General features: G+C 40.2%; 1 protein-coding gene across 8 annotated transcripts in view; it reads right to left on the reverse strand.

The window, feature by feature from the left end:
- WAPL (WAPL cohesin release factor) overlaps positions 1 to 11,050 on the reverse strand; it is a 112,743-nt gene that overhangs the window by 98,837 nt on the left and 2,856 nt on the right. For all 8 annotated transcript variants that reach the window (XR_002831993.1, XM_023763714.1, XM_023763713.1 and 5 more), the window contains exon 2: positions 8,949 to 9,469. Coding sequence is in view for 7 of the 8 variants with exons in the window: in XM_023763714.1 (XP_023619482.1) it covers positions 8,949 to 9,447 (499 nt within the window). In the remaining variant the exon portion in view is untranslated. The remainder of the gene's footprint in view (positions 1 to 8,948; positions 9,470 to 11,050) is intronic.

Here is an 11,050-nt window from a genome sequence, read left to right on the forward strand (position 1 = left end):
GCTTCTTCTCCCACTTTCTGCAATGTTTGAACTCTTTGCCAAAACCCCTCCAGCTCCCACATTACCCCTGCCCTACCTTCTCCCTTTCCGAGATAACTTCTTCTGTCATTGTATGGGAGAAAAAGAAAATGCTTCTGTCCATATACCACCTTTTCTTCCATCCTCTAAGCTCACATTTTCACCCATCTTTCCTCCTGTCCAGGAAATGCAGCATCCCTTCTCCCAAGACCACTTTCCCCCATGTGCTTCAAGGGTCTTTCATACAATCAAATCTTCCAGAACCCCTCATATATCTCTAGCTGCCCTTTTGTTGTTGTTAATCCTCACCAGAGGATATTTTCCTTTTCCTTTTTTTTTTTTTTTAGAGAGAGTGGGAGGGAGGGAGAGAAAGAGAGAGAGGAGAAACATCGATTGGTTGCCTCCTGCACTTGCCTGTTGGGCAGGGGAATCAAACCTGCAACCCAGGCACATGCCCTTGAGCAGGAATCAAACCCTCGACTATTCAGTCCAGTCCATGGGCCGATGCTCCAACCATTGAGCCACGCTCACCAGGACTTCAGCTGCCCTTTTAATTCTCCCCTCCAAGCATCTTTAACAACTGCATATACTTGTTACCCCCATTTCCTCACTGTGCTCTCACTACGCAGACAACTTCAATCCAGTATCCACACTCCCATGCCTACTTTGCAGTCTCTGTATTCACTGACTTTGCAGCAGCATTCCAATTCAGCTGATCCTCCATGAAACAACTGTCTGCTGGCCTCTATAAAATATCACTTGCTTGATTTTCCTTCAAGTGTTCTAACTGCTCCTATTCAATTTCTTTCTAGTTTTTCTTCCTCTTCTCTCCATCCATTAACTATTACAAGTTCTTCACAGCTCAGTTGTTTTTCCTCTCACATTCTCCTTAATGACTAGATCTAATCCTATACTTTCAAGTAACATTTATATGCTTAACCTCAAATTTATCATCTCCAACCAAGATTTCTTACGAGTTCCACATCAGCAGATCCTAGTAAGAAATCTTCTACAGGAAATTAAAGTTCTACTTTAAAACAAATGATTGATTAAATTACAGCACTCATCAATTTACATGTGTGAGTTTTTGTTTGTTACGGCACAAAGATTAGAAAAGAACTTATTACCTGTAAAATAAGGTCAGTTATAAGTAGTTTGAACATCACTCTTATTATTTTTAAGAATAACTTAGAGGCAAGACAGAATCTATAATTTGTTCTTTGTCAAAATAAAGTTATTTCCAACATCAAGATAAAACTGATCATATACTGACAGAGTGTTAGTTGAAATATAAGGCTTTAAATATTATAAAATTAAGATTATTCGCCCTAACCGGTTTGGCTCAGTGGATAGAGCATCAGCCTGCGGACTCAAGGGTCCCAGGTTCGATTCCGGTCAAGGGCATGTACCTTGGTTGCGGGCACATCCCCAGTGGGGAGTGTGCAGGAGGCAGCTGATCGATGTATCTCTCTCATTGATATTTCTAACTCTCTATCTCTCTCCCTTCCTCTGTAAAAAATCAATAAAATATATTTTTTTAAAAAAAGATTATTCACATCAGAATACAGCAGCACTTTGCATGTTTCTCAGATCTTGCACTTAAGAGTCCAAGTTATTTAGCCTCTCTGAACTGTACTTTAATGGGAGTAAAGCCTGTCTTACATAGTTGTGATTAAGGATCAATCCTATATAATAAAAGCCTAATATGCAAATTTGACCAAACGGTGGAACAACCGGTCGCTATGACACGCACTGACCACCAGGGGGCAGGTGCTCAACGCAGGAGCTTCCCCCAGCCCACAGGCCCAGGCCAGCCAAGGTGGGTGCCAGCGGGGGCCCTCCGATCACCCTGCTGGTCGCCCTGCAGAGGGAGGTGACCAGTGGCGGTGGCAGGGGGGGGAGGGGGAGAGGGGGGTCAGGGAGGCAGGGCTGGCAAGCGGGCGGCACCAGGCCAGCCAGGGTGGGTGCCAGCAGGGAGCCCCCAATCGCCCTGCTGGTCGTCCCACAGATCGGCCCTGATTGCCGGCCAGGCCTAGGGACCCTACCCATGCACAAATTTCGTGCATCGGGCCTCTAGTTGATATATAAAGGGCTCAGCACAAAATAGGAACTTAATAAATAATAGGAATCTTACCCACTTCTTTTTAAACTTTTTTATTAATAGTTTACATTCCCAATATCATTTTGTATTAGTTTCAGGTATATGGCACAGTGGTCAAACAATCATAAACTTCACAGTGCTCCCCCCAATATTTCCAATAATCACCTGGTACCATATATTGACTATATTCCCTATTTTACATCCCTCTGACTATTTGTAACTACCAACTGGTACTTCTTTTTTTTTAAATATATTTTTTTATTGATCTCAGAGAGGAAGGGAGAGGGAGAGAAACATCAATGAGAATCACTGATTGGCTGCCTCTTGCACGCCTCCTACTGGGGACCGAACCCGCAACTCAGGCATGTGCCCTTGACCAGAATCGAACCCAGGATCCTTCAGTCCACAGGCCTATGCTCTATCCACTGAGCCAAGCCAGCTAGGGCCAATTGGTACTTCTTAATGCCTTCACCTTTCACCCAGCCCCTCAACCTCCCTCCCCTGTGACAACCATTAGTCAGTCTGTATCTATGAGTCTATTTCAATTTTGTTTGTTCATTTATTTTGTTCTATATTCCACAGATAAGTGAAATCATGTGGCATTTGTCTTTCCCTAACTGAAGTATTCCATTTAGCATAATACCCTCTAGGAGGTCTATCCATGCTGTTGAAAGGGTAAGACTTCTTTTTTTCTTTTTTTATGGCCAATACTTAGGCACTTCTCTTAAAAGAACTTGATTTTAGTTATGACTTAAGTATAGTTTATTCAACAAATACATTCAAAATCTAAATTTAGGCAAGTAACTCTTGCTGATACTCTACTTTCAGAATCCTATATAATAAAAGGCTAATATGCAAATTGTCCCCTTGGGAGTTCAACCAACTGGGAGCTCAACCACTTGCTGTGACATGCGCTGACCACCAGTGGGTGGCGCAGAACAAAGGAAGGCCCCGGCTGGCAGCCAGCAGCCAGCAGCCAGAGGAAGGAAGGCCCCGATGGGTCCTGATCGCCGGCCAGGCTTAGGGAACCTACCCGTGCACGAATTTCGTGCACCCAGGCCTCTAGTTCTTTAATAATTGTCATTAATCACTTGTACTTTATCCAATGAGCAGATGATAATCTTATCCCAAGTCACAAGTTCCTGGCCTACTTTAAGCTTTCAGAATAGATCATTACCCTTTCTAAAAATCATCCTTAGTTCTAAATCAAAGTTAACTTCCTGACAGTAACATCCCTCTAACTTACACATATTTTCAGTACAGCTTTAAGCAAATGGAAGAAATTTTACTGGCTACAAAACCAGTCATGCAAATTAGAAGCTTATGCAGTAGTTATCTCAATATTTGGCAGGATGTGTAGACTGAATCCCAGCTGGCTGGCAAGTAAAGTGTGCCAAGGAGAAATATAAGTCTTTGCATACTTTATTCTAGACACCAGATTAAAAACCCAGTGCAGAAAGCACAGGTGGAAAATGGAAGTAACCTCATATAAAAGGCAAGAGAAGCTTTCTTTCACCCTTAATGCACACAGCCCTGGATTTTACACTAAAGAATATTCCAAGATCTCTTAAAAGGGCAAACCTTTAAGTCCTGTTAACAGTCATTTTTAAGTGGCACACTTGTTTGAGAACTCACTGGTTTAATAGCAACTGCAACTAAGTATTTGCAAATGAAACAGAATATCCTAAATCTGCCTTGAAATAATGCAGGGTAGAGGATAAAAGGTGGAAATAGTAGTGTGTAAAATAGATGAAACAAGATTTGCCATACACTGGTAAGTTTTTAGTTTAGTTTCGTTTTTTTAAATCAAGAATTAGGACATTTTACCAACTGAATGGTTTTTTGCAGTTCTCATTCAGTTTGTAATCTTCTTGTTCCCTTACCCATCAAGCATCTATTAGGAAAATGGCAACCATTATGTTTTACCATGACCTCATTCTGAGTTATCTCTTCAAATAAGCCACAATTTTTAATATACTATCCAGTATAAAATATTTAAAATGAATTTTAATAGCACCTAAAAATTAACCACAAACTCCCCTAAAGAGCAAGAGATCACTAATGTCAAGAGAAATGATATAAGTTTGAGCTTAGATAAGCCCTTTACACTGATATGATGTACAACAGTCCCCCCACCCTTATATGCAGTTTCGTTTTCCAGTTTTAATACTCCACAGTTCACCAGAATCTGAAATTATTAAATGGAAAATTACACAAATAAACAATTAATTAAGTTTTATATTGTGCACCATTCTGAGTAGTGTGATGAAATATCTCGCCATCCCGCTCCAACCTGCCAGGACATAAATTATCCCTTTGTCCAGCATATCCACACTGTATATGCTACCCATCTATTAGTCACTTAGTAGCCTTTTTGGTTATCAGATGACTGCCATGGTATCACAGTGCTTGTTTCAAGTAAACCTTACTCTACTTAATGACCCCAAAGCAATTCACATAACTTTTATTACGGTATATTGTAATAATTGTCCTATTTTATTATTGTTGTTGTTAATCTCTGTGACTAATTTACAAATTAACCTTTACCATAGGTATGCATGTATAGGATAAAAACAATATATAGGGTTCAGTACTATCTATGATTTAAGGCATCTACTGGAGGTCTGAGAGTGTATCCCCTGCAGATAAGGGGGGACTACTCTAATTATTTAGTGAAAAATGATCTGAATGAACAGAAACATTTTACTGGAAGGATGCTATGGAACTTAACTTGTACACTCTAAATATGCTTGATCATAAAATTTCTCAAAAATTCTTGAATAAAACACCTGAAGCCTATGTCTTTAACATGACCTGCAAAGGATTTCAGAGATTCCTGAGACCTAAGTAGGTGTACAAACACTTTTATCGGAAATCCAAAATTTTATTCTCAAAAGGATCTCTAATTCAAAAAAGTTAGGATCCACTTTAGATTTATGGATTCCTTTTATCAAAAACTTAGGTTTGGCCCTGGCTGGCGTGGCTCAGTGGTAGAGCGTGGGTTTGCATACCGGAGGGTCTCAGGTCTCGGGTTCGATTCTCGGTCAAGGGTACATACCTGGTTTGCAGATTAGATCCCGGTCCTGGTGGGGGTACATGCGGGAGGCAACCAACTGATATGTCTTTCTCACACCTATGTTCTCTCCCCTCCCTCTTCCTTTTCACTCTCTCTAAATATCAATGGAAAAAATATCCTCAGATGTGGACTAATAAAAAACAAAAAAGAAAAAACCTTAGGTTTGAGTTTCTAAACTTCTATAAAATCAGAAGGCTTTCTGAATGAGAATAAAGGCAATGACAACCTGACAGGCATAATACAAGAAAAGAGTTTAGATACATGGGGAATAAAAAAAAAAAAATTGATACATGGGGAATCCAAATTTTACAGGGGAGAGGCAAAGGAAAAAAAGGTCAAAACATGTAACAATATTCCCAGAACTATAACCAACTTGTAAACATATGAACTTATAAATCTTTTATATAAGAACAACTTAGGAGACTTAAAAGCACTCCCTCAAAGTTCCCCTCTTATCCTACAGGGGGTTGCCAGTGTTGCTGCAGCTCTGGATGGCCAAAGGAGAGGAGAAAAAAAAAAAGAAATATTAACAGTATCATACCCTATAAGGGTGCCTTGAAAAGGAAGAAAGAAGATGGACAAGATGTTCTTGAACATCTATTCATGTGTACTTTAGTATACATTTTCTTTTCACAAACCCATTATAATGGAGTTTGGATTCCCAGTCAGGCCACACAGTGTCAACACCAAAACTACAATTCAGCTACATGAGCCTAGGAAGCTAATATCTCACTTTTACAGAAAACTGCTTCTAGTCCCCACCAAACAACTTCACATGGCAGTTTGGACGTATATATAATATAGATGTAACACCAGCAAAGCTATATATGCAGTTGCTGCCTTTGAATATTTAACTTTCAGTTCCCATTCTGCCTCTACATAGGGGTGGAGAATCTTTTCTCTGCCAACAACCATTTGAATATTTATAACATCATTTCGTTTAATATAATTCACTTAATATAAATATATGTTGCTATGAAAAAGCTCCTAGATTTATTGAATTTCGAGTCCCACCTGCAGTTGCCTTGGCAGGGCCAGACCAATGATTTTGAGGGCCTTACACAGCCTGCCGCAGGCTGGACATTCCCTAGTCCTGCTCCACATAAACATTCATCCTCTTGCTACCCCTCTGCCTGCCAGTGATGCGCTATTCTTCAAAAGACAGCACGTGGAGAAAGAAGCCTATGTCTGCCTTCCATGACCAGTTTTACCGCTTCCTCAGCCTCATCTTCCTTCCTCCAGCCTATCTGCCCCATGTGGATCAACTATCAGAGGACAGAAAGATATGACTGTAGAAACACTATACAACTAAAGTGAAACAGCATTCCCAGAGCCTTAGCACAGTTCAGGACACACAGTAGCTGTTCAACATATTGAAAATGAATAAATTAATCTCATCCCAATTCTGCCACTAGCTGATCCTAGACCTCTTCATCTTGGCTCAATTATAATACACTAGAGGCCTGTTGCACGAAAAGATTCGTGCAATAGGCCTTCCCTTCCCCTGGCTGTCGGCACCGGTTTTCCTCCGGCACCCGGGACCCAGGACTTCGCTCCGGCCAGAGCCGCCTTCAGTCTTCACTCCGCCGCTTCGCACCTACGTATGCAAATTAACCACCATCTTTGTTGGCAGTTAATTTGCATATCTTGCTGATTAGCCAATGGGAGGCGTAGTGAAGGTATGGTCAATTACCATGTTTGTCTATTATTAGATAGGATTTTTAGGAGCTGATCTGGGAAACAGTTTTTATGCTCTGCCTTTTTCTGAAAAGTTATGAACAATGCTTCAGGGAAAATGTGAGCAAAGCATAAAGACAGCCAAATGAGAATTAACCAGGAGGATCAAGGGAATGACAATAACAGCTGGCTCATCCTCTAATCCAGCAGTCACCAACCTTTTGGACCTCACAGGCCACCGGTTGGCGACCACTGCTCTAATCCAAGGGTGAGAAAAAGAGTGAAAAAGGTTCAGCATTGTTACTAAAACTATTCAAGGCAAAGACTTTTATCATATTGTTTGAGACCCCCCGATATTAAAAGCCTCAAAATACAAATTCTTCTCAAGAACTGAATACTAAGAAAATTTTATCTTTAACTTTTCAAAATATGAGATCTACATAACCTTTCATATTACATTACTAAACTTTGCCAATAAGTCAAGAACTAAGGTTGGTTTTCAACTAGTGCCATCCTTGTCCTATTGCTGATAAGGTGCATGCTGTCTCCCCTGCCACCTCCAATCTTAGCTCTTCAGCCTTTTGTTTTTTAATCCTCACCAGAGGACATGCTTAGAGAGGAAGGAAGGAAGGAAGGAAGGAAGGAAGGAAGGAAGGAAGGAAGGAAGGAAGGAAGGGAGGGAAGGAGGGGAACATCGATGGGGTTATTTCCCTGACCAGGGATCTAACCTGCAACCTAGGTATGTGCCCTGACCAGGAATCGAACCAGCAACCTTTCAGTGCACAGGATGACACACTCAACCAACTGAGCTACTCTGACCAGGCAGCTCTTCAATCTTTTAGTTAACTGCACTTTTATCATTTACTATAAGTCTCAATTCCTTTACAAAAGGAGTAGGGGTACACAACTGATAAAACATACAGTGGGGCCTTGACTTACGAGTGTCCCGACTAACGAGTTTTTTGAGATACGAGCCGTCTCTCGGCCGATTTTTTGCTTTGAGTTGCAAGCTAAAATTCGGTTTACGAGCCAGCTTCAGATACCCCACCGCTAGTTGGCGCAGCGAACGTCACAGTGAACGCCACAACATCAGCCCAGCATCATGTGTCTCACTCGTTCACTTTATGATTTGACATACGAGTAATATGAGTTACGAGCTCCGTCACGGAACGAATTAAACTCGTAAGTCAAGGCCCCACTGTATTGTTTTAGGAATGAACACTAGATGCCAGACTTACAAATTAACAATTTAAAAACACATCTGATTTTGTGGATTAAAATTTATTAATCGAAGTTGCTACCTGTGCCAAACAGACTACAAGCTAGTCTCAATTTGCAATGAAGTTTAATTCTTCAATGTTTATACTCAGTACCTCCTTAATCTTTCTACTAGTAAACTAATTTAGAAAGAAAGCCTAACACTCCTAAACCTAATCCTCATTGTAAATGCTCATCTCATTTTCATTATCAGTAACCATCCAAATCCTCCACTGTAATAAAAATTAGATATTGTATAATCCTAACCCAACAAAAAGAGATGTTTCTGCCCAGCTGGTGTGGCTCAGTGGTTGAGCATCGACCTATGAACCAGGAGGTCATGGTTCAATTCCTGGTCAGGCCACATGCCCAGGTTGCAGGCTCAATCCCCAGTGTGGGGCGTGCAGGAGGCAGCCAATCAATGATTCTCTCTCATTATTGATGTTTCTATCTCTCTCTCCCTCTACTTTCCTCTCTGAAATCAATAAAAAAATATATATATAAAAGATTACATGAGTATAATCATGTAATTTGAAACAAACAAACAAAAGTGATGTTTCTTATTGGAATTGGAGTTAGGGATTTATGAAAGACTGTTCCCAAAATGAGTAAGTCTGGAAACATTATCCAAGTTGTTTAAGTAAAATTTCAACCCCCAATTGGTTTCTTTAAAGTTTTTAAATCTCTTCTACAAAATTATTTTAGTCCACATTAACCATAAAAGTAGAAAGAAAACCCAAGTATAGTTAAATAATTTAAATCCTTTAACTAAATGGCTTACATAAAGCTCTTTAGCTCATAAAGAAAATCAAAACTTACCTAAAGTCATTAATTTAGCACAACTACTTTTGCTTGCATCGTCTTCTAAGATTCGGTTTGTGCTCTTTTCTTTCTCAAGCAAAGAATCCTCCAAATGTAAGCATTTATCAGATACAACACTGTCTTCATCCACCACATGACTAATTTTGCTATTAGCTTCAAGTACAGAAGTGACGTCTTCCAGCTGAGCAGCTTCACTAGTTTCTGAATGAGAGGAACCCTTACCCTGGGCTAAATTCTTTGAAGAAACTGGTAGAGATTCATCATCGCTATCAAATCCAAAAGGATCGCCAGTATTTTCTTCTTCCACCTTAGGTTTCTTCGGAATTTCTTGGATATCTGATTTGAAATTGGGCCTCTTCTGCCCTAATTTAGCCATAAACGTGGTCTCTCCCCATTTTGTGCTAAGGGTGGTCCGTTTGTTGGAAAAGACTTCATCAAATTTTGAACTGCCATTTCCGCCTTTCCTACTGTATGTTTTCCCAAATCTGGATGTCATTTTGACACCTGTTTCATATTCTCTGTGAGAAAAAATAAAAAAGAATATATATAATCACCAAATACTTAAGTATTAACATTGAAAATAAAATTAAGAACCCAGGGATTCTCCCCACGTGGCTTTTCAACATTCAAGATACAAATCTTGCCCTAGCTGGTTTGGTTCTGTGGATACAGCAGTGGCCTGTGAACTGAAAGGTCCCTGGTTCGGTTCTGGTCAAGGGCACATGCCCAGGATGTGGGCTCAGTCCCCAGTGGGGGGTGTGCAGGAGGCAGCTGATAAATGATTCTCTCATTGTTGATGTTTCTGTGTCTCTCCCTTCCTCTCTGAAATCAATAAAAAACATTAAAAAAAAGATACAAATCTTTAAAAATTGTTAAATAAATATGGGGTGGGGGTGTAAAGAGAGAGGCAAATTTTTTACTCTATTGACTTCCATGTCAAAATTTTTTTTTTAAATCTTCACCCAAGGATATTTTTCCATTGATTTTAGAAAGAGTGGGAGAAAGACAGAGAAAAATATCGATGTGAGAGAAACACATCGATTGGTTGCCTCCTGCATGTGCCCTGACCAGGGCGAGGGCTGGGGAGGAGCCTGCAATGGAGGTACATGCCCGAGGCCAGAATCGAACCCTTCAGTCCACAGGCCGACGCTCTATCCACTGAGCCAAACTGGCTAGGGCCCATGTCAAATTTTTATATTCATATGCTGCTTACAAAGTAAGATTATCCATCTTATAATACAGCATACACAAAACCAACTTCTAGTGGAACATCAATTTTATTTTGTTTCAAATGAATCTATTCTTAACAACATCCCTTTTACCTTTAAAAGGTAATCTTAAGGGTGATTTTCCCTAATATATAATCTTAAGCACAAAATATTTACGTTTTTCACCCAGCTGGCCTAGCTCAGTGGTTGAGTGTCCAGTGGCTCAAGGGTTGAGCACCAACCTATAAATCAGGAAGTCATGGTTCCCAGTCAGGGCACATGCCCGGTTTGTGGGCTTGATCCCTAGTGTGGGGCATGCAGGAAGCAGCCAATCCATGATTCTCTCTCATCATTGATGTTTCTCTCTCTCTCTCTCTCTCTCTCTCTCTCCCTTCTCCTCTGCAATCAATAAAAATATATTAAATATATGTATTTACATTTTTCAGAAACATTAAATAACTGACTAAATTTAGTTCTTTGAAATTTCAGGAGACTTATTAACATGAGGGAGAAAATTGGGGAAATTGGGTGAAAATTGGGAAAATTGTGCAATTTTCTCATATATTAAAACATGCAGTTTTTAACCCAACCTTAAATTCTAATTCTTGGTCTAATGTAATTTTGAAGTGTGACTTGAAAAATACTCATTAGCCCTGGCCAGTGTAACTTAGTGGTTAGAGTACCATACAGAAGGGTCTTGAGGGTTCAATTCCTAGTCAAGGGCAAGTACCTGGCTTACAGGTTCCATTCCCAGCCCTAGTCAGGGTGAGTGCGGAAGGCAGTCAATCAATGTGACATGGATGTTTTTCTCTCTCCCCCCTCCTTCTTCTCTCCCTTCCACTCTCTCTAAAAATCAATGGAAACAATATCCTCTGGTGAGGAATAACTATA

This window comes from Myotis lucifugus, unplaced genomic scaffold (assembly GCF_000147115.1).
Source record: "Myotis lucifugus unplaced genomic scaffold, Myoluc2.0 scaffold_298, whole genome shotgun sequence".
In the NCBI taxonomy this organism is placed as follows: Eukaryota; Metazoa; Chordata; class Mammalia; order Chiroptera; family Vespertilionidae; genus Myotis; species Myotis lucifugus.